Below are 26997 nucleotides of genomic sequence, written 5' to 3'. Positions count from 1 at the left end.
TACACTATCTATTAAATTTACTAGATGAAATTGTTCGTATATATCTTTTTATAATCGTAGTCATTTGTTATTCCCGTTTTATCTTTTAAAGTATAGAGCATTACTCAAATATTTTCCCACGCGCATCGAACCCCCAAATTCCTTTCTTTCTCTTTATTATCCAAATTTTGTCTTTCATATTTTAGTTATGGATTTTATGTTATGTATAATACAATACTATATACGAAGTATCGTTTTGTCGATCTGTTAGTGGTAAAAAAATATTTATCACGACTTTCAAAAATAAATCCATCAATAAAAAATGTATCCGAATGAGTGAATATTTTGTTTTGTTGCACTCTGTATTCCATAACGATACATTATAGTAATAGTAACGGTAACAGTATATAAAATAAAATTATCACCTCATCCCTGGAAATAATTCTATTCAACTTAATTGACGAAAATTTTAACAATCTTTCGTGAAAAACTATTTATTTTACGATATACGATTCTATTTAATCTTCCTATTCTATCAATAAATAAAACACGTTCAAATAATATTAAAATTTTACCTTACATTTTAATTTCAATATGAATTTTGCATCAAAATTTTTTAGAAATTTTCTACTTGCTTAATTGTCCCGATTTATTCTTGAAAGCCATGATAAATATATTTTTTTATCCTATATAACGATGCACCTTGAAAGTGTAATTGCATTTCTCTATATGGAATCATATGTTCCTTTATAAATCGATTCTCCCTATTATTCTATAAGTACGAATGTTAAAGCTAGGTATTTGATAAATGCTAGCAATAAAAATTCTAAACATAAAAACAAGAATATATATGTATATATAATATATAATAGTATAGTGCTACATTATTTTTGAAATTAAAAAACGATATTCCAAAGGCTACTGGTAAAGTATAACCGCCAAAGAATGCAATACAAGTCAAAATATCTCTCAGAATATTTATTTTTAGTATATGTTGCGTTTTCTATCAAATGAAACGTATTTTTATCCAAAGAATAATTAAAAGAATAAAGAAAATACATAGTAGGTAGTTCTTTCCGCGTAACGGTAAACATCTTACACATGCGCACTTATAACATAGACTCGCTGGAAAGCCAGGAGGAAACAGATGGCGCCATTGTCGACAATCGCGAACCTATTTAGTTTGGGCCCGGAATTCGCCCGCTATTGACCGATTTCCAACAGTATATCTTACTGAAATTACTATTTTTATATGCAGGATAATGCGGAGAATCGATATACATAAAAAGAAATGTACAATTGCACTTTGCAAATGCATTAAATTCAAATTTGTGGTCTATTAATATTTTCTATCTGCAATCGGAAAAGAGGATGACCTTGGAATTGACCCTAGGATGATTTTGGGAATATTTAAGACTTTTATCAGTTTTGAATTAGATGAATTTGTAGCATTCATAAAAAGAAAGTAATATTTGTATAAAATATTGATATATTTCAGCTTACGATAAATCGAATCAAATTTGTTTTAATGATTTCATGCTTTTCTTCGTTATAATTAAAGAAAACAGTATCATTGGTAAATAATCTCGAAATGAGGCGGGTCAAGCAAGGCCCCAGAAATCCTCCTAGGGTTAAATCATTTAATTTTCGAAATCTAGCCGTTATAAAATTGTTACACTAACACGTTCGTTGCCGTGCCTCCGTAATAAATCCCTTCCCCATGTACCGCGTCGTTTTGTATGTCTCCCAGTTTTTCTAAGTTGTTAAGTCAAACAAGAAATTAACACGGGAATACTACCAGCGTGCCAACTGTCCCTGCGTTGAGAAATTCAAACAGACTCGTGGCGACGAGCGCAAACTTTAAACAGAAATTAAAGTATTCGTAAAAGTGGCGTTCGTAACGTGATACAAAAAGAACAAAAATTCACACCCGATATACATACATTCGAGTCTCGTTTTAATTTAAAAAAAAATTATTTTCTTTCGAATTTCACGATTTTTGAATATCTCGGGACCTTAAATAACTCTCTACGCGAGTTCGGAAGCGAACGTGTTAAGTTTAGGAATTTAAATGAACGTTTTAAAAAATAAATTTCGTCTGGTCGCCTAATACCTAATAGGCTAGATTAAACAACACCTTATATGCAACAATTTTTTTTTTAAATTTGCCAGCCTATAAGTCAGAGTTTTCGAAATTTTTTAAGTCAACTACTTTTGCAGATTTTTACGCAAATTAATTTCTCCGTGCGTAGGATATAAAAAGCTAAAATAAACTTAGACACACGGTTGTGGAATTTGATTTGGAGCAACTCGTAAAACACCATTACGTTGCAATTGAAGTTATGAAATAATCATAAACTGAATTTATGATAAGCTCTATATACAGGGCTATTCACCTAGTTCGAGGATGTTAAGTAACTCGTAAATCGTTCGTTCTGTGAAAACATGTTTCAAACAAATGTTGCATGGTATCGAAAGAGGCATATTACATAATAATCGGCTTCTAAATATTTTGTTTTCTTATTTGGAATACGAAGCTGACCTTCAAGTTTTATACTATTGCTGGTTTTTGAGGCTGCAATATTAAATAAAGGTGTAGGATAAATTAGAAAAGGTACACGATTCCATTTAGAAAAATAGTTGGTTGTGCAATATACCTCTCGCAACGTTTTTAGATTTCAGTAATAATTTTGACGTTATACCCATGGATCGATTAAAATGGGGCACCCTATGCTTATAGGAGTTAATGGTTTTGAATAGTGTTTATTGAAATTTCCATGCAGAAAATTGATGAATATCATAACATGATCTACTACACCTACAATCATACATTACTTAAAATTCTGTTTTATGAATTACAGTAGCTACATCGTAACTTTATTATGTACATACGAATTACAGAAAAAAGTATGCATGTGTATAATAAATGTTAAATCGTACGAGAAAAATGTTATTTGTTCTTGTTTGTTTATCAACAGTATAAGATATTATCAAGTTATTTATTCGACAAGCAAAAAAATTTTAATTCGTATACCAAGCATTTTGCACGTAATTTACGTTTAAATTTCGAGGTTGTTGCATAACAATTGCATATTGTACGTTTTGAACGAGAACGGAGAATTTTTGAATTTAAGCTTAAAATGTTGAATATTGAACGAATAGCATGCATGTGATTAGCTAGATTATGTAGCAATAGTAATTCAAACTACTTACATTTTATAAATCCGCCGCTGAAGAAGCATAATGTAAACTATATTTAGTATATAAATTTTTGCATGAAGCATGTTTCTTATTAAAATTTAATAATAATTTCATAAACGTTATGTACATATATGTGCATATACAGTATCCATGATGGTGTAGCAGAAAAAGTTAAAGAAAAAAATTGTTAAGTTTTTGATCCTCTTTTTTAAGCGTAAATACCTCTGACGTCGCTGGAATTTCTCTTAATCACCCTACAGTACTTGAAAATTATATTTTTTCTTTTGTCCAGTCTGTAAATTCGCCTTCAATTATTGCTATCAGATCAGTTAAAAACTCCTGAACGTTCTAATATCTAAAAATCTTTTAAAAGATTCGTTTTTATTTTTATTTTTGTGCAAGAAAAATGGACGCGTTTAAAATCTGTATTAAAACTGAAAACTGAATAATTTCACAACTTTTCTTTGCTACACTATCAACATTGTATATATACAATCGTGGATACCGTCACGACGTACAACCTGTACATTACAGGCGTTATGCATTAGATAACAGTTCTTGAAACTGTATTTAATGTTACGTTACGTCTTAGGTTTAATCTAAATTTACGGAGTGTATCGAGACATACGAGCATAGCTCCAAGAGCGAATATGCAACACAAAAATAATGAAAAAAGTTCGTAGAAACGTTAGAATAAATATTTACGTGAATTTTTTTCATTATGTTTGCGTTCAAGTGTTTCGATACACCCTGTACATTAGGGACACAAATGCATGAGCTCTGTACTAATTCAGTTTTTACAATTATTACGGTACTGAATTCCTCTCATAAATTATTACATTTTCAAAATTAATTACGTATCATTCAAATGAGATTTATTTAGTAATTTTTTTATTTTTCAACTAGTCTGACCATCTAACGATATTTCCAATTGTTATTTACGTTATGTATCATTATATTGAACGGTAATAAATTTATTACATACATATTTATTAAATATCTAGCTACGTGTATTTTGCCTTTCGTTAGTTAGAATGACGTTGGTAGAAAAACTAAAATTGTCTTAGAATACACATGATATATGTATAATATGTACGAATAACTGTTTTTAACCAAAAAGAAACATGTTTCTTATTTAATCTCACGTAAATTCTGTGACTTCTATAACAAATAATAACTATACTTACAATAATTATAACTAGGGTTGTCACTTTCTCGCGTTATTAAATCCGGGGTACTAGTAATGAAACCAGAAAACCGTTAATTAAAAAAACACGTAAACTTGCTAGAATTCAATGAAAATTTTCACAACGAGACTTAATAACACGCGTGTGGAACACTTTTACAGAAACGATTCTACACGTTCAAATGATGAAAACAATTTATATACATATCCGTTCGGTAACGCTAGACGTGTTGATTAGATGCTTTTTGAATTTCTCAAAACGCCCAACAAGAATGCCTGATAAAAAGCACCCTCCCCGTAGCATTATGTGTCAGTTGCCCTACTCTTCCCACACGTAACATTTTCACCTATGAAAGTATAGCAATGCTTGGATAACTGCGAGTCATTTTTGTTTGGATAAGCGAACGGTAGTCGTGGGGACTCCCCTCGACACACTAGAAGCTCAACGTCGTGTGGACCGTGCAGAGTAACCTAATCTAGGCTCTAATATCCATGAGACAATATGTACAGAGTTCATAATGCAAAGATGAAACTTTTACCAAAGTATTTGTAAGAGTTTTTTTTTATTAAAATGAGACCAAACACGTATAATAAAATCGTATTCGCGAGTGCCAAATATATTAGTTATTGTTATTAAAATAATTGATTATTTTTACTGATTTCTATTGTCCATTAGAATTTCGTCACTTTGGTTATTTTCATGGTTGGTTGGTTCATCAAATGAAATTTTACTGACACTATTACCTTCACTATCAGCTCGTGAAAAACTTTATTTTCTGATGATTACTCTTCCGTCTTCGACATCGTAACGTTACGGGATAATTGCAAAACGTTACGATACGTTCAAATAACGGTTATGTAAATTTCAACAGGCCACAGAATACCACTTGACATTTGAAGGTCTCGTAGAATACTGTCGAGAAATGCATACATACATCCTCTGAGCCGTTTTCATTTCGTTATCGCTTTAACGCAAACAGAAGGCACGGTGTGTCATGTGTAGGAGAAACCTGAGTGTTAAATGCTCAAATGTGATCCAAGTTGTATCGTGTTTGGTCTTTAATCAGAAAACCCCCACTACTAATGTTTTCTCCACGATTGAGCTACTGTTAGAAGTGGCAGGGGCTCCCTTTTAAAATGATTTTTGTTTTATATCGATCCGACTTTTCGTTTTGGAGATATCATCGTGTAAAGAAAAGCGTAATTTTAAAAATTCCGCTATGTCTTGCTCTCCGCGTTAGGAAAGTCAATTAACGCGTATTAAAAGTACTAAAAATTTAGATGCGTGCAGTTCAGAAACTACTGGTGCTTTATGTATAATTGAGCCATTGTTAGAAGCGGAAAAGCTTCCTCTTTAAAACGGTTTTTTATTTATGTCGATCCGACTTACCATTTTGGAGATATCGTAATTTATGTGGAGGGATAATTTTTTTAATTTGACTCTCTCTGTCTGCGTCTAGCGCGCCGCGCTTACTGCGCATTGTTTACTATTTACGCGAGAGTTCAATGACCTCTCGCTGTTGTCGATTTCGAACCCTTATATCTCCGAAACTAATTACACTATCGACTTGAAACCAGTTTCATTTTAAAGGGCTCTTCATTCTCTATCCGATGAGTATAACTAGTTTTATACTTAAAGAAGTTTTCAGCAATTCCTATCGATTATACGACTGGTGTGCGATTGAACTGGATTACAAATTGTTGTAAATAAATAAGTTTCACATTGTGCTATTCTTATTTATCTTTCTGGGAACTGGGAACTATTTTTATAATTGTGAGACTTCGGTCTCGTGTTTCTCGCAGTTGTCCAAGATTTGCTTTAACACGAAAAACCTACCACTCGCTTAAAAATGTGTGTTTGGATTGTTTTCCTTTCGATACACACATACGTATAATTTATTACAATAATCCTGCGATATTCTAGTCATAGAAGCGTGATATGAAAACACAACAACACAGAAAAAATGCTGGAAAAAAATTTGTAAGCACTTGACACGTTGACTGCCATATTACTGCGATGTTTTTTTTATGAATAAACGAAAAGAAGAGGTTAAGAACTATTGTTCCAATGCATACTGAATTGTATCCTTCTTTCGAACGCTCACTATTCATTATTTACATCCATAATCGCTGTGCTGTATAGTTAATGTTCCCCAAAATAGTTTGACTAGTGTCTGTTAAAAAAACAGAATCGTTTCGAAATTGTTTGTTAACCGTCCTTCTACAATTTTCATGGTCAGTCAACGGAAGGTCGTCGACAACAGGTTAGCACGATCAAATTTCGAAAAATATGGACAACGGACCGTGGACACATTTGCAGGTGCACTATAAGACAGTTTGTCTAGAAAGTTGAACGTTCTAACTTTCGCATGGTATTAAAATATCTGCGTTTTTTGCCCAAATGTTGCAAGCCCCCTATCCGGATCATGTTCTTTTTGCCTGTACTTTTTTTCGTGTTTGATGTTTTCTTAATTCTTACGTAACGAGTGTAGCAATTTGGGTTGGCGTAAGACGCGTTGGAGTTTCGTAGACGTCTCTGTTTGTATTTCGGGGAATTGCCTGCGACTAACAAACGCCGTTTATCGGGCGTACGTGTATATGAACATTTTTCGTTACTGTGACACGTAGAATTGATCTTGGAAAAATGTTTCATGTTTTTATTAACACCCTGTTCAGGTATACAACATATATATCGTAGCGGTACGCACGATCTTTTAGGCACCTGAGACAATATAAAAAAGAAACAAAACTTCATCTGTTTTGAACAAGCAACAGTTAATTTTTATATTTTATATCGATCGTGGATACGGTGATCATTTTTTGTTGAGAATCGTAGGAGGAAAAATTATTTTCGGTTGCGGGGGTCAATTACAATCATTTTTGGTCATTACAATTATCCCCGAAATCCTGCGCATTTTCGAGAAAAAAATTCGAGAAGGTGTGGAATTTTTCGACCGAAAAAAAAAATTTCAAATCGTTTTGGAAAAATTATTTTCGGTTGCGGGGGTCAGTTACAATCATTTTTGGTGAGTAGACATACCCCCAAAATCCTGCGCATTTTCGAGAAAAAAATTCAGTACGGGTAGAACTTTGAACGTTAATAACTTTTTAACGAAGCCTCCATCAATAATTTAGTATTCTTGATTTTCGTCTTATTTTGGCCTCTAGAATCCTCCATTAAAATTTTTCTAGGGGTGGTCGAACACTCTGTATATAGCAATCGAGGGATTGGTCGAGCGCTTGTGAGAGCGCGGACCCTCTGGTGGCGACGCCACACATCCATCTTTCTAAAAGTCATTACCGTTTTATACGCAAGTTTTATATTTATTAAAATGTTTGTCGACATTGAACAATGCTTGAGTTTATTATTACATAAAATGCTACAAGCTTTTTGGTAAATAAAAAAGTGAAACAGAAGGATTAGTTTGATTAACTAAACTTTTCATTTTAATTTGCTACTTGTTCAAAACACATCAAGTTTCGTTTACAACATACATCAATGAAATAATCGAACGTGTCTTAAACACAGTACATCGGCATGTCAGGATGTACACTCTGCATTGTAATGAAACCGAACACAATTTCCAGATATTTTTAAGAATAATGTGCAAAACTTTAAAAAGTTTAATGTTTCTAGGGCCAGGGGGAACGGAAAACGTAACGATTACTTTCAGCTAAAAATTCGATAAAAAAAAAAAGAATCAAAAAGGTGGCAATCTTAGTTGTAATATGCGTTTGTTCTTGGTGTAACCAACGAGAAACGATTTGATTTACATTATACAAATCATATGTATGTAATTGCTCTTGTTATCTATTGTTTCCATATTACGTTCAAGGATGAAATGTAAAAAAATTTTATTTCTCATTATTAGCTAGAACACAGTAAGATAAAGTATTAGATAGACTTTGGATGATTATCTTTAATTTTTAAAGTTTATAATTATCGTATTGTTGTCAAGTCCTGTAAAAAATCCATATATCCGATTTCTCTATCCCTTTACCGAATTTTCTAACGACCATCTGTATTCAGATTGGTGAGTGTGATAAACTTATTAATGAAAAGAATTAAACAAATCGGGAGATAGGGCAAAAGAGAGGTGACATGTGTCTGTTGCCAGGCTGAGCATGGAGGTGTCGTGTCGCAGATGGCAGACCCCAGCCGTGAGGAAGAACAAGTCACTCTCTTGGGTGAAGAGGGCCTCCGCGCTGGCGGCCAGGCTCTCAAGCTCGGGTAATTAAACGTGGTGTAAATTCAAGTAATGTAGAACGTAGTGATTTGCACAATTAATAATAAAAAAAGACAAAAATATATATCTCGCTTCAACAAAATTCTACAACTGTTAAAATTTGTTTTCCAACGGTACTGTCCCTACGCTACGACCAGCATTGTGTAAATATTGCGTTCGTTAATTCACGCGACGCAAAATTAACAAGTATACAGAAACGAATCGTAGAATAGACGATTCCGCTGTACGAAAATAAAACCGAAAATCTTTACGTTCTACATTTTTTTAAACACCGATACTTAAAATCTTTGTACAACGTGAAACGCTCGGTGAATTTTATTATTGAAACCTTTAACGGAGTTCGCCGACTGTTCTCTGGTTTGCTACGGTATTGGGCCAAAGATAATGTTCGCAATAACAGGAATACGGAACGTTTGAAAGATATACTAGATACGTCGTGTATTCTTTGAATAAAGTTAGAGTTTTATTAATCGAACGTTATGCATATATTGTAGAGCTTGCGATAAATACTCTTTGTGCAATTAAGCTGTGTGCGCAGATATAGATTTTAAGTAGAAGGGCACAATACGTCAGTGTGTTCTGTGGTTACAGCACCTGTATACTACGGCAGACACCATAGGAGCACAGTATAGGAATCCCCTCAGGCAAGCTGTTATCAACCGTTATTTTGCACTTGCAAAACTGTTTGTTCTATGTTTTTTGCCTGTAGCTACCTAAAACCTTTTAGCCGAAAACGGAGCACTAATATTATAGTCACTAAAAACATTTATAGCTCTTGTTTCATATGTTTAAAAAGAAAACAGAATTATTCTTATTATCGTAACAGTACACAATAACAAAAATCGTTGTTCTTCGAATACAGATCTAAGATGTGCTTTATACATAATACACTATAAATATATATAATACACCACGTATATGTATGGATATGTATAATGTACACATTTTACTCTGAAGGATGTTTATTAGAAATGCTTTAACAGACATTACGTGATACTAATTATTATAGTTTACTTAATAACGCTGAAGTATTTATTTTACTTCGATATTTACAAATTGATATTATTAACAAAATTCGCACATCTCTATTCTTGTGAATCAATTCAACCTTGTATGGTAGGTTTCGTACAATTAATCACAAAATTGAGGGTACGTTAATAAAAATACACTCGTTTTTCGAGATACGAGAAATATTTAGTATAAAAAATAAAACAGCATTTCTTTCTCATCGATATTTGTAACTATTGTTTAATATTTACAAATATTGTATTGATAGAAAATTGAGCGTACAAATTGGGACTTTCATATAATCTTTTAATTTTTATTTCGATTAATATTACATCAGTTATCTTTCTATAAAAAAATATTAGGTTTACTGGAATGGTGAAACAGAAAATGAGACAATAAAAGAAAAGCTATAATTGTATTAAATTAGTAACATAATAACATGTAATTCTGTATATAAATTATTAATAATACTAATTTAACGACTGATTAGACAGTTTTTATTGAAAATTGTAAAACATAATAATATTACTACAGTCGAACTTAATTAGACCGATCAATCAATTAATTAACACTATCTATACATATCTATTTAGATATATTTATTTGTTTGCGTAGCTTTCTAATTGTACGCTCAATTTTGCTCAAAAAAAAGTGTATATACTTTTTTGTACGTGTATATTATTTAAATATTTTTGTTAAAAAAAAACACTGTTTACAATTTTCATTTCTGAATAAACATATTTCAATATTTCATATGTACAAAATATGAATTAAGTGACATTCCAAGCAGCGAGTCAAAAGTATTTGTATTTTACCAGCTATAGATGTCAAACATTTGATAATTTTCCAAGGTAAATAGAAATAATATAACATATTCCTTGTAAATTTTCTGCAAATTAATAGGAACGAAGCATTAAAACCGATTCAATAATAAAGTCTCGATTTAATATAAATTAAATTTGAAACGCATTCTCGATTTATGTGATTTCAAATTTCTAAGTCTCAAACTTTGAAAGTTCGTGTTTTCAATACTTTTGTTTTACCTTTGCTTTGCTTCTTCGTTTCGAAAAATATACAAATCAACAAATAGATACATTTTATGAATATTTATATATATTATCTAAGTAACATAAACATTGCATTAATGAAACAACGAAGATAATGTTTAACATTGTTTTTTTTATTATTCTGGTCAAATACTGTTAATTTCCTGAAAGTTTTGGTTATGTTATATTAAACTATCGTTTGTTAACCAATATCAATTAATAAAAATATAAAAAAATACAAATGGTTTGAGATCAATGGTTGCAAAGATACCTCTGCGACCGACTGCACAAACAATGGTAGTGAAAGGCAATTATCATAAAAAAATTACTGCTTGAACGACTGTAAATGCTCTTTAAAGACAAATGCGACTGTTTGCTTCATTAAATAACATTTATTTATCAAGCGTTTTATACAGTCCTCGATTCTTAGTAGAATACATGTTAAATTATCATTAAAAAGTTTCAGATAAAATTCATACTATATAACAGTTGATACAGTTTGACATCACCCATGTAACATATTTAAATTTATTAAAAAAAAACTTTCAAACTGTATCGAACACCTGGGTTATAATAGTGATACTCGAATAACGTACATGAATTCATACATTCATTATTGATTTACTTATTTTGAAGCATTCTTTTTTTATGCAAAAATCATTATGTAGTCATCTTCCATGTAAATAACAAAAATGATGATGGTCTGGCCATGGGTATGTATAATAATATATGTATCCACTTAACCTAGTATGTAGTAAGCTTACTTTGCATGCTGCACACTGATTCTTTTATAATGATCATTAGTTAAACGACCTTTGAATATTACAATTAAGTAGTTTCGGTATCCGACTATAACTTCTCCTACTAGACAAAAATAAGAACAATCTATGCATTTATGTTGCTATACTGCTTGCCTGTTAGATGATGCTTTATACGAAGATGTCTTTCTTCTTTCACATTATGCAAAGGAGAATTTTTTATACAAAATCGAGTATTAAGTTTGTTCAACACAGAAAAAGGAAATAGCGTTGTAGTAGAGTAAAAAGTACAATGTACGATACAGGGTGACTCATTTTAATCTATAAACACAATTTCCTCCCGAATTGTTTGCCATTCGAAAAATTTTTTAATTGGATCCGTTTTGAAGGGAAAGTAATTCAATGGAAATAATCTTTTTGTAGGTCGACGTTACCAAATTCGTTTTTCTTTTCTTTCTTAATGAAATTGTATATTTTTTAATTTATCAGTCGATGGCAACACATCTTTATTTGTACAAAAAAATATTAAACTATAATGATTATTAATTTAGGAAATATTTTAATTGAAATTAAAATATCTCTTAAATTAATAGTTATTTTACATAAATAGTTTAATATTTCTGTATAGATAAAGACTAGCCTCTTGATAAATAAAAAAAATATAATTTTCATGAAAAAAAAAATGAATTTGGTTTTCATTTATTCTTTACACGTCCACCTATAAAGAAACTAACATTACAATTATTTCCCCTCGAAATAGAACAAGTCCCGTTTGAAACATTTTGGCGAATAACGAACAGTTCGAGAGGTAATTGCATTTATAAATTAGAGTGGGCCATTCTGTATAACTGTAAGTTATTAAAGGGTGGCCTGTTTTTCATCTATAAATGGATTTATCTCAGAAAGTACGATAATTTAAAGAAAAGAATGAAAATGCGAACATCGAAGTTTAGTAAATCGAATTGTCAAGGATATTTGAAGATTGATTAAGTATATCTTAAATGGAATCGACATTTTTTTTAATACGAGCGGAAAAGATACGCGAGACATGAGATTAACTGAATCAATCAAATGTCGAAAATCCTTTTCAATCAAATTGGCTTTAAAAGACCACATGGATCATGTTCCAACTTTAGATAATGTTAAATGTCGTCTAACTGTGATTCTTCTTGAGATTAATAAATTATAAATTCCACTTGAAACGATGTACGAATCTTTAAAATGTCCTTGTAGCTTCGACTTCTGACTGAAACTTTATTCCTTTTATCGATTCGACATACTTCCAAGATAAACCAATTTATTGATAATAATGCGTCACTGTACCCATGAACACGAATTACATTGGATCTTAGTCAGTTTGTTAAGAAATTTTAATTCGTTTATATAATCATAATTTAATTTTTTCAGATAATCCGTTAAATAAGAATTGCCATGCTTATGACACTCTTATATTTCTTCTCCCCTAGAAATAAAAAAAATATTATGAATATTAACAGCTTGAATATAACGTAGTATTGTTTGGTATTCCATATTTAAACAATATTTGTGACTGATTTAAGATATCTTTCGAAGTTCAAAGCTGCTTCCCCCAATTTTCATTTTGTAGGAGGAAGAAAATTTGTAATTCTTCTATATTCGTCGTTAGTAAATAGTAAAACTTGTATAAATAAGTATAGTATGGCATTTGTCCAAACTTCGAAGATTTGGAGGTGCCCCCTGTTTTTAATGAAAACATATATTTTTTTATGTTCACATAGGATGACGGTAAGAATAAAATTAAATATATTCGTAATATAATACAATTTTAATGTGTGTACTCAGTGTGATGTCCATTTAGAACGAGACATACTTATGATTTTCATGTCTTTCATTTTATTGTTTCATCTATCAAAAATACATCACTTCAGAAACGAATTATTTTTTTTTTTTAAATGCATAGACTTTTGAACTAATATTGATTCATAACATTTGTCAATCTATAAGTAAAACAGTAAATTTATACATGAAGAGTTTAACAGTTTCTACAATAATATAGTGCAATTTATTAATCATCGAATTTTGAGCGATGCTTTCAATTTTATTTTTATTTAGTGTGTATTAAAACGGAAAAATACATGTTTTCATTAAACAAAAAAGGAACAGGGCAGGGATGTCCAAGAATCTTTGGAATGCCTCTACTTCGAGAAACTTTATCGGATCTGTCTTGTGTCCTGTTATCTAATATTTTTTTTTTATATATAATATTGTTGTTGTCATTTGTTTTGTACGTGTGCAGGGTCGCAAGTCGCAACCATAGATGCACGAAAATTGAAATAGCCCTCGCTTGAACTCCGCGTAATGCGCAAGGTAGATGCGCGTTGCACTCGCGTTACAAGTTCCGATAGTCTTTCGCGCACGCTGCCTTGCGCATCGTGCGCTTCAGCGATGGCCACGCCCTCTCTGGCAATTTTAATGCATCTATGGTGCACACAATACGTCTTTAAACCTTCACAGACACGCTACATTTGTGAAAAATTTATCAAATCTTTAAAAAATGTGAAATTACAGTATACCTGTGAAGGATTAAAGTAACTCTGTGCGTTTGTCTTTTTGACAGAACGCATCGACAGTATTCTGTGTAGCTTTCTGTAGTAATGTTGGATAGTAAAATGGTACATTTTGTACAACACGAACTATTAAAGATATCTTCAATCACACCTCTGCGCGCATTGAACGCAAGAGACTTATGCAACAACAGAGTGGCATTGGAGCATTGTGATCGTGTCTAGTGTGCTAATGTGGTTGTGTCTTGTCTGTTGTGTCGTTAGCAAGAGCACGCAGGCTTGAATCCCACCGAATCCATGACACGTGCATTGATTAGTGATGATAATATCGCCCGCCAGTCTGCCCTTGGTCCTGTCCAGCTGGGGTATGTACTCCATGACTAGTTAATCCTTCCCATACATTATTATATCCTACATTCGTTGAATAGAGTATATTATCGACCCAAGAAACTACATCATTAGCAATTTCAATGACAAGTATGAAAATTTTATATTTTTTTTATTGTTCCCGCGATGAAACTTTAATTAATTTCACCGTACTAGTTTAAACACACCGATTTATTTGCGTATAGTAAATAAGCGTTACTATAAGCTAATATAATTGAATACACAGAATGACAATTATCTAAACTATAATATTGTCGCTCAGATATCTCGAAAATGACTCAAAGAAAAGTAAAAAGGTTTGCGATGAATCACGATGGTAATAAATTTTTTCATCATCACTCATAAAAAAAAATGTTCATTGTTATGAATAAGCAAATGTGAAAATAATTCTTTCAGTTATAATTATTAAAGATTGCAAATCTTTTTTGAAACAGAATTCACGACACTTCAGCAGACGTCATTAAACTAATTTTAATCATGCATTTTAGATTATTATCTTGTTGAGAAATACCTTTCTTTCTTTTTTTTAATATTCTGAAACTGTAAAACTTCTTTTTTTAGAAAACCATGTTCAAAGGACATTTTTCCACTTGTTTCTTTTACTCTCTAGTTGAAATAATGGTTTTCAATTATGACTACTTCTTACTCAACATATGTTTATTTTCGATTGCTATCCTCCATTGTATTGCTCTTTCAATTGAACAATTATGAGAATTTATAGAAGAATGAAAATTTTCTATACACCAAATTTACTGTAATTGCTCGTATTATCAGATGTATAATAAGGAAAACTAAAAGAAAATCCCAGGTAAACCCCTTTGAGTATTGGAAAACTCAACATCACTTTTCTGTTACCCTTAATCTGAGAAATTTCATTTTTAATTTTACCAGCGATCGCATTCCACGCTTTACTTGTCTGTACTTTGTCTTTTCTTTAAAAAAACGTCGCGTAATCGAATTGTTTGAGACGTTTGTTTATGTCCCGTTTACATGTTCTCCACGCGCCAAATTGATATTGTGTGAGTGGCTGAAAAATTGAATTTACTAATTTTTTACTTTACCCTATACACGAATCTACACGATATAAGTCCATTATTATAATGTGATCAGTGAAGAAATTTCTATGATGTACATTACTGGCAGAAAGTTTTCGACCACCTTGATACATGTGAAAGATTCGTAAATCAATCAAAATGAGGCGACAAGTTTGAATATTGTAGTTTTTTTTTTATAATTATAGTTACTATCAATAATAAATAGACCCCATCATCCCTGAAGAGGTTAGTGATAGTTTGAAGTATTGAAATACAAAGCTTTATAAAATTTACTGTTATAATATCTTTATTGTTCACCAATAATACAAAAACGAAGATAAACTTAAAAGATTGAACTTTTAATTGAAAAAAACAAAGGTGGTTGGAAACTTTTCGCCCACAGTGTATATGTGTTCATTTAACCAGATTGTGTGTTTGGTTTTACAAATACATGTATCCAAATATGTAACCGACTGTATACCTACAATGGCGATAACAGAGCATAAATGTGCTTGTTTACAAAATGTGTTTACTTACACTTTCGCGGGTAATAGATACTTATACAGGGTGTTCGGTCAACCCTGGGAAAAATTTTAATGAGGGATTCTAGAGGCCGAAATAAGACGAAATTCAAGAATAGCAATTTGTTAATGGAGGCTTCGTTAAAAAGTTATTAACAATTAAATTAGAAAATTTCAAATCGTTCTGGAAAAATTATTTTCGATTGCGGGGGTCAATTACAATCATTTTTGGTCATTACATATATCCCTGAAATCCTACCCACTTTCTAGAAAAAAATTCGAGAAGGTGTGAAATTTTCGACGAAAAACAAAAATTTCAAATCGTTTTGGAAAAATTATTTTCGGTTATGAGGGTCAATTACAATCATTTTTGGTCATTACACACACCCCTGAAATCCTACCCACTTTCTAGAAAAAAATTCGAGAAGGTGTGAAATTTTCGACGGAAAACAAAAATTTCAAATCGTTTTGGAAAAATTATTTTCGGTTGCGGGGATCAATTACAATCATTTTTGGTGAATAGACATACCCTCGATATCCTGCGCATTTTCGAGAAAAAAATTCAGTAGTGGTGGAACTTTAAATGTTAATAACTTTTTAACAAAGCCTCCATCAACAAATTGGTATTCTTGATTTTCGTCTTATTTTGGCCTCTAGAAAGGGTCATTAAATTAAGCCTTCACCAAAATTTCATTCCTGATAATTAGAGTTCTGCATACTGTTTACTAAAATTGGTGTCAATTTTTTAGTTTATCTAGGTCGAAATCTTTTTTGCAACCCTACAAATATCCACAATAGAAGTTTGCACTATATGAATCAGAAATGTTTAGTTAATGTATGACAGCAGAGCAGCAAATTTTCTTTATCTTAAGTACTCAAGCTATATATAAGTTATCTATAGGCGCCTATCCCTTGCTTATCGTAGGAAAACAGAAGATTATCGTGGATTACATGGAATTAATTGTTAAATTGCCCATTCACTTCAGTACACACTTGATATCTTCTTATCGTCTAATTTTGTTCTTTTTTTTCCTGCATTGAGTCACTTTTTGCACCATTAATTTTATTCAATTATTTAAATGTTACTCATTCCCACAGCTTTGTTTTTAAAGTCAGTGTCTCTTAAACAATTTCTAAATGAAAATTTCTTTAGCTTTTACATCCTCAATTCGTATTTTATAAAACCAATTTTGTGGAAGCATGTTAGACAACTTTGATATTTTTTCACATATAAAATTCCATTTCTACGTTAGAATAATGATATGAATCACAATTAATTACACTAGAAACACATATGTATCTAACGAAAGATGTGTATTGCAAGAATTCACAATAGTACCAACTCTGCTAAATCTGATTCATCGATTAATAGAATATCAGTGACAGAGATATCGTATCAGTGGCAGTGATATCATCCCACCAAGAAGAAAATGGACAAATTTCTATGAAAAGTGATAGTGATTTTGGAAATCTGGAAGAAAACGTACCGTCGAGAATATTACAGAAACAGACGATCTTCAAAGAAGAATAAATTCGATCAAACATCCTCTAACAACCAGACCACGAGTACCAAGCAACATAAAAAACTCGACCATTTTACTCGACGATCTTCGAACAAGAATAAATTTGGTCAAACATTCTCAAACAACCGAACCACAAATACCAAAGCAACATAAAAGAATCAATCGACTATTTTACTCTATGTTTTACGAGCAATTTACTAAACAATACAAGGAACAAATTATTATGTTAACGAATAAACAAGAAACAAGTAGCTATCACGCAAATCAATTTGGCAGAAGTGGCATGACTCTGTGTTTAGATTACTCTAAACGTGGGAATAGTCGAAGCACCAAATATGCAAAAATATTGGTCAACTGTTTCCAATAGCAAAATACCTTTTTCCCCCCTGAAAAATTAAATACTTCGATATCGATCACATCACTACCCTCGTATCGCATATAAGCTACAAAAGAATTTTTAATTAAAAAATCTCAATATTCAATATTTAAACAAAGGACAAACACGTTACCATCTAAAAAACTGAACCATTTTGAGTTACTAACGCATTTAGAAAATATGGAAAACAACTTTTAATGAATGTTTCCTAAATGTTATTTTTTTTCTGAGATTTTTAAAGTTCAGTAAATAATTTTTTTCATTAGTTTTTAGCTTCTGAAAAACTTAACTTTTCGAGTCGTAAAAAAGAATGTCATCTTTATTCCTGATAGTTTACTTGATTAAAACAATTTGTAATAGCTCGTGCGGACCACCCGGTATATAATGACATACGAAAAAAAGCCCTTAAAACCGTGTTTACGATGTTCTGCACGATGCGTTACGTGAATGGAAATCACACCCTTAGACGATTACCTGTTGGACCTATTCTCTGTTACGTTGGCCAGCTTGCCAGCCACACAGCGTGAGGAAAAGAATGTGTTTACGCCCCGTAAATATACCAATGAAATCTAGGAAGATGCAGAGTGATTTTGTTTCACACACTAACGAGTGAATGCCGTATACAACCATAAACTCGTAAATATATTCTTCGGGAGGGGAGGTACTTAGAAGTCCCTCCCCTCGTCCTCCCCGTTTCTCTTCCACTCACCCTTCTATGCATGCGTAAATGTTGCTAATATTACACGATCACGAGAGAATCACAGCCCGATTTACCCGAGCATAACAAGGATGCATTGTTTTTTTACATAGATGAATATCCCAACAGAAACTGAAAGGGAACAATTAAACAGACACCCCCCCAAAAATAATCATGCGATAAGGAGACTTCTTACTTTGCGCAATTTTCATTTCATCTTTATGGGAATGGTACTAATGCATCACTGGGATCTTTGCGATTAAAACAAGTCCAAACACCGCATAAATTAAATTACTTTTAACTAAATAATATAATATTTTAATGTACTATTTTAAATTAACAAATTACACGAGTAGTTTAGTTTCTGTTTTTTGTTACACGTTAACTTAAATCTTTTTAAAGAAAAATAATCTGTAATGTAATTTGGTCCACGTTTCCCTCTACTTTATACTGTGGCGACATTTCCTGCAGTCGCCAGCAGATGGCTACGCTCTCTCGCGAGTACCGACATATTCCTATGCAAGGGTGTTCGGGCAACCCTGGGAAAAATTTTAATGGGAGATTCTGGAGGCCAAAATAAGACGAAAATCAAGAATATCAATTTCTTGACTGAGGCTTCGTTAAAAAGTTATTAACAATTAAATTAAAAAATTTCAAATCGTTCTGGAAAAATTATCTTCGGTTGCAGGGGTATATTACAATCATTTTTGGTGAATACACATACCCCCGAAATCCTACCCACTTTCGAGAAAAAAATTCCAGTAGGTGTGAAATTATTCGACAAAATTACAAAATTTCAAATCGTTTTAAAAAAATTATTTTTATTTGCAGGGGTATATTACAATCATTTTTGGTGAATACACATACCCCCGAAATCCTACCCACTTTTGAGAAAAAAATTCCAGTAGGTGTGAAATTATTCGACAAAATTAAAAAATTTCAAATTGTTTTGAAAAAATTATTTTTAGTTGCAGGGGTATATTACAATCATTTTTGGTGAATACACATACCCCCGAAATCCTACGCACTTTCGAGAAAAAAATTAGTTACTGAAAATGTACTGTCTGACCATACGCGTACCTATTTCCCTTAAATTTCAAAAAAAAAATTCGAATCGTCGTGAAAAAATTATTTTCGGTTGAGGGGGTCAGTTACAATCATTTTTGGTGAAGAAACATACCCTCGAAATCCTACCCACTTTCTAGAAAAAAATTCGAGAAGGTGTGAAATTTTTCGACGGAAAAAAAAAATTTCAAATCGTTCTGGAAAAATTATTTTCGGTTGCGGGGGTCAATTACAATCATTTTTGGTGAAGAAACATACCTCCGAAATCCTGCGCATTTTCGAGAAAAAAATTCAAAACGGGCGAAACTTTAAACATTAATAACATTTTAATGAAGCCTCAATTAACAAATTTGTATCCTTGATTTTCGTCTTATTTTGGCCTCTAGAATCCCCCATTAACATTTTTCCCAAGGTTGTCTGAACACCCTGTATATGAATATACTCCTCGATCAATCATTGTGCGTTCCAATGTCTAAGGCAGATCCATGATGAAATCCTTTCTGTTTCTTTAGAAATTATTAAAAATCTCCAAGTTGCATAACATAATTAAACTCAGTCGAAAATAGAAAGTTTGATTTATATCATGTTTGGATTTGATTTTAATCGGCTGAATTCTAGAAACGCATCGGTACCATTCCCTCGTATATTGCATGATTATCGTTTGTTGTCGCTACTCGACATTACTATATCTACCTTTCTTTGTCTGGGTCCTCTGGATTTAACGAAATTCAACAACCATACATCGCTGTATTTACATTACAATCCCTTAACTCGTACAATGTTTAACACGATTATAATCCCTGTAATATCCCTTTTGCATTGTGAGTTTCAATTAATAATAGTAAACCGAACTTTCTGAGATTTGCAGTTGCAGTTTTTATAGTAATCACTAAACACTTTATCTATTTACATGTGAGTGCATTATTCGTAGTAAAGTACAACCGCATTCTTTCTGCGTACAACAGACATCGACGTGCTTGTTTAATATGTTTTTTTTTTTCCATCAAACTGCACACTATACATATACTGTTGGTATAATATAAAATAAAAGGTTCCCTAAATCCCAACATTTTCTGATTAATGGCAAATATATTGGTAAATATTTAGGATGTTGTAAGGGACCATGGCTACAGAATCATCATTTTTCGATAAGAACGTACAAAATTCCGTTCCGTACGTGAACATTACATTGATATACAAATAACGTTACAATCGATTGTACTACGAATAAAATTATTAGAATACCGAACGATACAGGTTGAAAAACTACATGACCATTAATGATACCGATGTACAATGGTAACTATGGTGGTTTCTTTTTTTTCTTCACATATATCTGAGAATAACTTTTTTCTCTACAAATTGTTGTTGTTTTATTCTGTTCGTACTGTATTCAAGAATGGATTGTGCGTGCGTGCGTGCGCGTGATAAATTGTTTTTCTTTCATATCAAATAGTACGTTAACCAATAGTATTATGATTTTATTATTATTTCTGCTTCGTTCGTTCGCTGTCGATACACATTTATTAACATTGTTCTTTAAATAGCTTCGTCGCCGGAGTTATCCTAAGAGAACGCATCCCTGCATTCGAACGCATGCTATGGCGTGCATGCCGCGGTAATGTATTTTTACGCCAAGCTGAGATCGAAGCCCCTTTGGAGGATCCCTCAACGGTAAGTTGAACACTCAGACCTGCTCATGGTACTCTATTCTCTTCTGAAATTGTTTCTACGTATCGCGATGCTTTCTTGTAGGCGGATCAAGTCTTCAAGTCTGTGTTTATCATATTCTTCCAAGGAGATCAGTTGAAAACTCGAGTTAAAAAGATCTGCGAGGGGTTCAGGGCTACGTTGTACCCGTGCCCCGAGGCGCCCGCCGATCGACGTGAAATGGCTATGGGCGTCATGACGCGAATCGAAGATTTGAACACGGTAAGATACTTATTTTTTCAATTAAGGGGTCTGGTACCTCTAGCGGTATGGAAAACGAGGCATTTTTTTAAGCAACACTGAAGATAAAGTAAGCATTCAATTATCCTGAAACTTTGCACTGTATTTAGGTGTAACAAATGTTGAAAAAAACCCTTGGCAATGTTTAAAAAATATTTATAATTAAGCCTACACAGCGCCATGTTCCCGAGCCACTTCTTGTTTTGATGGCCAGCTGGTGTGCAGGATTGTGGTAAAATGGTTGTTATGTACAACAAAAACCGAAATATTCCATTAACTATGATAAATGTCCTAGGCATTGACGATGAGACATTTCAATTTATATAAAAATTAACAATGTGGCAGATATTTGAAACTTAAAATCGAATTTTAACACAAAAACGAGTTCTTATTACGAATATTTTGCAGAATTATTTGACAATTTTGAAAAAAACGGATCGTCAATGCCTAATAAATATAATAGTAAAGATAACTGTAAATTTTCAAAGCAATTGATTAATTAGAACTGGAGTAATGCTGCACACCGTTTTGTAAAACATAGTTCCGAGGAAAATGCATTTAAAAGTCGTACCCTCCCAATTATGTACATACGTCTTAACGCGCTACAGGACGCAGATACACGTCATCGTTTGGGGCTCTAAATTTTCAGCAAAAACATTGTTCCGACACTGAGACCTTTCGCATAATGTTTTTAAGGCTTCAAACTATTATTTAAGCCATCGAATTTTTCAATATTCTAGAGTTACCAGACCCCTTAAATTTCAGGGGGCTGGGGGGGTCAAATAACAAACCCAACAGACTGGCCGTAAAGCGTCTATAACAGACTAATCTTCTTCAAACCTCCCTTCAATATACAGGGTGGTCCACGCAATTGTTACAAGTCATAACTCCGTTATTATTGCATCTCCGAAAAAATGCCAAAGGGGAAAGATAAATGGTTCGAAGAGCATTACATCTGTAGGTCTTAAAATTTTTTTTAGATGCAGCAGTGCATGTGCAATTAACAATTGCATCGTTTCTTTAAATAGAAATGCATATTTTTTTTTACACAGATAGATTCTTCTGTTCATTCTGCGTAAAAAATGATTAGGGTACCATGGTCAAAAAATTATTAGATCTCGAGATATTTTCAAAAAATGTCTTTATTGAGGAAGAAAAAATGGAAGAAAAATTATCGAAAAATAGAAAAATAAAAAGCTTAAAACTGTCCTTGCATTCCATTCCCATTCATACCCTGGCTATACAATGGCCGCTACAAATTCTTTGCTTCGATTTACGTTCAATCTGCAACTTTGTTTAGGTTCTGGGCCAAACTCAAGATCATCGTCATCGTGTCTTAGTGGCAGCCGCGAAGAACATTAAAAATTGGTTCGTGAAAGTCCGTAAGATCAAAGCAATTTATCACACGTTGAATTTGTTCAATTTGGACGTGACGCAGAAATGTTTGATCGCTGAATGCTGGGTTCCGGTACTGGATATAGAAACAATTCAGTTGGCATTGCGCCGTGGCACTGTGAGTGATTCGTAATTCTTTCGACAGATTTGGTAATAACTAGACTGCGGATGTTTATGCATTTATGGGGAATTTTAATCCTCAAAAAACTACAGAATGCACTTAACACTTTACCGACCGGTAGCGGTTGATTAATCGGCTATCGGTCGGTAAGTGTTGGTCGGTAAAAAAGTCGATTAATAGGCTATCGGTCGGTAATGTGTTATAATAATATTATTATTATATTTAAGGGTTGAGACAATCATCTACAAAGCTCCCGTTTCATTAATTCTGTTAATAAAAATATGAATTTGCATAAAGATCCGCAGTCTGGTAATAACATTGTGTTAATTTATTTCTGTCTTTTTCAGGAACGCAGCGGGAGTTCCGTGCCGCCGATTTTGAACCGCATGGAGACGTTCGAAGATCCACCGACTTACAATCGAACGAACAAATTCACCAAAGGTTTCCAGGCTCTTATAGACGCGTATGGCGTTGCCTCTTACAGAGAAATGAATCCAGCCCCCTACACTATAATAACGTTCCCCTTTCTGTTCGCTGTGATGTTTGGTGATACCGGCCACGGACTTATCATGTTTCTCTTTGGCGGATGGATGGTGTTGAAAGAAAAACCACTGGCCGCAAAGAAATCTGACAACGAGATTTGGAACATCTTTTTCGGCGGTCGATATATTATCTTCCTGATGGGTTTATTTTCAATGTACACCGGGTTTATATACAACGATGTGTTCTCGAAGTCGTTGAACATCTTTGGATCGTATTGGAGAATCGATTACAACTATACAGAAATAAGAGGGAACAAGGAACTGCAATTAAATCCCAGCGAGAAGACCGAGTATTTACAGATCCCATATCCGATAGGAATGGATCCTGTCTGGCAGCTGGCAGAAAATAAAATTATCTTTCTGAACTCGTACAAAATGAAGATATCGATCATTTTCGGAGTTGTACACATGCTGTTCGGCGTGGTCGTTGGATTATGGAATCACATGTACTTTAAAAGAAAGCTTAACGTGATTTGCGAATTTATCCCCCAAATTATATTTTTAATGTTCCTATTTCTGTACATGGTACTCCTTATGTTTATTAAATGGATAAAATACGGTCCCGATAGCGATCGTAAGTAATATAATATAATACTTTACGTTTAACGTAAAGATGGCGATGTGATATCGTTTATAATGTTTATTATTATCTGTAGATACGGATCCACAGCACGGTCCTTTCTGTGCACCGTCAGTATTAATTACATTTATTAATATGGTACTCTTCAAACCTGCAACCCCGCTAGGAGACTGCAATCCTTGGATGTACGGCGGGCAAGAAGTATTCCAAAGCCTCCTTGTTGTCATAGCTCTTCTCTGCATACCATGGATGTTATTGGGAAAGCCTTTTATGTTAATGTACAATAGAAAGAAGCAGCACTATCAGGTTAAATTAGATATTTCGTACAAATTTTTTAATTTAGTTTATTCACAATATGTGAACATGTTAATATTTTATGAATAAAGCTACATATTTTCCATGGTTATTAATAAAATGAATGCTAATTTTTACATTTCTGGATTATCAGTTAAATAATCACGGAACAGAGAATGGTGACATAGAAGGCGTTGACTCCATACAACCAAACAATGGCGTACCGCAAGGTGGCTACAAACAAGAAGAAGAAGAAATGAGCGAAGTGTTCATTCATCAGGGCATTCATACTATCGAGTATGTTCTTGGTAGCGTGTCTCATACTGCGTCGTATCTACGTTTATGGGCTTTGTCTCTCGCTCATGCTCGTAAGTTAAAAAGATTTTCTATACGTGTACATTATTTTATTTTTAACGATATAATAACTTCTGTAATATATTTCAATTCGTTTAGAATTATCGGAAGTATTATGGAACATGGTAATGAGAAATGGATTGACACGAGAGGGTTGGTCCGGTGGTATCTTTTTGTGGGCTGTGTTTGCATTTTGGGCTATTTTGACCATCGGTATTCTAGTACTTATGGAAGGATTGTCAGCCTTCTTACACACGCTTCGACTTCATTGGTACGAAATATTTATGTATAATACAAACTATATTATATTCAGATATAAACGTTATGTCAAACCATGTAACATTTTAATTTATATCAAATTAAAACAAAATGTTTCCATAGGGTCGAGTTCCAGAGTAAATTTTATGCTGGACAGGGGTACGGTTTCCAACCATTCTCCTTTGAAATTATTTTGGATGCAGCGCAATCTACTACGGAGGACTAATAATGTTCAGGTAGAGAAAGAAGTATCACTTGAAGTACACTTTATTGGCAAACTTCCACGTGACTTTCTATAGAATAGTATTATTGATATTACGATGACTAGTAGCTACTATGAATTTGTCACCATTGAAAATGTCGTTACGTTTAAATACTGTTGGGTTTTGCAATAAACTGACACATTCGATATAAATGTCCAATGTAAATGTATATTTAGAAGTTAAAGAAACACGTATGCGTACTCACCGGGAGACATATTCGAACTGAACAAAAGAAAAAACAATACAATATACACTGCATCGCGACACCTCCGGACATCGAACGCTGTCGTATCGTTGACGGCCATTATCGATTCTCTAACGAATACATTATATACTATTTTTACGTTTTCGAAAAATGTTTGCAGTATTATCAAGTTCGTTACTGTTCTAAAAGTCAATAAACCACTGTTTTAGTTAGCAATTATATGTTCAAATGTATCTAATGTACCATTATATTATATACTATTTAACAAAAAAAAAAGCATTACAATGGAATATTATTTTGAATGTTGTAACTATCATATTTTCACTGTGTTACGTATTATTTACTTCCGTAATTCGTAAATAATAAAAAATTATAAATTGTAATTAGATATGAAACATATAATAAAAGCAAATTAACGTTAAACGTGGAAATGTGTATTTAATCATAATTATGGTCGTGTACTGCGTGCTATATATTTTAAATTCAAGCACACGGAATAATATGAAACGAAAACATAGACTCGGAACACGATAAAATTCGATTTACATATGGGTACATTAAAAAAAACAAACAAATAACAAAATAATATGAATTTTTGCAACAAATAAACAAATTTTTATAACAAATGTACAGAGTAGGTGTATTTCGTCAAAATATCTATAATGCTTTAAATATTTTTACAAAGAAACTTAAATATCAAGTCGCAATTGATTCGTATCAAATTTTTTATTAATCGACACCTATTATAAAACAGACGCATGGCATGCTGGGAAGACGATACTCAAATAAACACTTCTTAATCTGGAAACTTCCGTGATAAATGATACCGTCATTCACAAATTTGTAACGAAAACAAACTATGATATCCGATATCGTATCCTACGTGAACCATAGCGATTCGAAGAGACTCGAATTACGATAAATGAAAGCGATTTTAAAACACTGCAAAATAAAATGTAAAAACAAACCTAATCTCTTGTTTAAATAATTACCATCGATGTACCGCTGTTCTTCGGTAAGACGATTTTAAAATTCTAGTTTTAAATTCGTGGCAATTTTTCGATCTTCGATGTGCAAAATAAACAGATTTTTCAGCCTCCATGTTTGCAGCACGTTTTGCTAAGCTGTTCTTTAATTTACTAAGTATGTTCTTACTAAATTTGTCAAGTGTATTTAATTAATTCTTCGTAGAATAACTATGTTCTGTACGTTGATATAATATTCTCAAGTTTGTTTATATATATTTTATAATAAAAAAGAAAACACATGCGTTTTTATTCGCGATCGAACCTCAACAACTTCAGACCCATCCTGTACGACGATATCGATACTTTCGTAATTATTATCGCGTATCGTGCCAGTTAGAATAAAAAATTGTGTTGAAAATAAATTACATTTTACGTAATCTTTATCATGATTTAAAAACGATTAAAATTTGAAAATAAGTAGCATTTCTTTTCCCCC

The 26997-nt window shown here is 32.6% G+C and overlaps 1 protein-coding gene across 6 annotated transcripts in view; it reads left to right on the top strand.

The window, feature by feature from the left end:
* The window catches only part of LOC122405535 (V-type proton ATPase 116 kDa subunit a1), a 33429-nt gene extending 6801 nt beyond the window's left edge, over positions 1-26628 (top strand). The window contains exons 3-11 of one of the 6 annotated variants that reach the window (XM_043410381.1): positions 14233-14333; positions 21119-21245; positions 21327-21503; positions 22822-23034; positions 23385-24147; positions 24236-24465; positions 24608-24821; positions 24907-25078; positions 25189-26628. In XM_043410381.1, the coding sequence (XP_043266316.1) occupies positions 14233-14333; positions 21119-21245; positions 21327-21503; positions 22822-23034; positions 23385-24147; positions 24236-24465; positions 24608-24821; positions 24907-25078; positions 25189-25291 (2100 nt within the window). In that variant the 3' untranslated portion in view covers positions 25292-26628. Of the gene's footprint in view, positions 1-8484; positions 8598-9204; positions 9258-14232; positions 14334-21118; positions 21246-21326; positions 21504-22821; positions 23035-23384; positions 24154-24235; positions 24466-24607; positions 24822-24906; positions 25079-25188 lie in introns of all 6 variants that reach the window. The other 5 variants (XM_043410379.1, XM_043410383.1, XM_043410382.1 and 2 more) reach the window with 5 other exon arrangements.
* Positions 26629-26997: the final 369 nt, after the last annotated feature.

This window comes from Colletes gigas, unplaced genomic scaffold, assembly GCF_013123115.1.
Source record: "Colletes gigas isolate AHSC1104 unplaced genomic scaffold, ASM1312311v1 Colletes_gigas_Sc00004, whole genome shotgun sequence".
NCBI classification, from domain to species: Eukaryota; Metazoa; Arthropoda; class Insecta; order Hymenoptera; family Colletidae; genus Colletes; species Colletes gigas.
The sequence above is the reverse complement of the archived record's forward strand: the minus strand, read 5'-3'. Positions and strand labels throughout refer to the sequence as shown.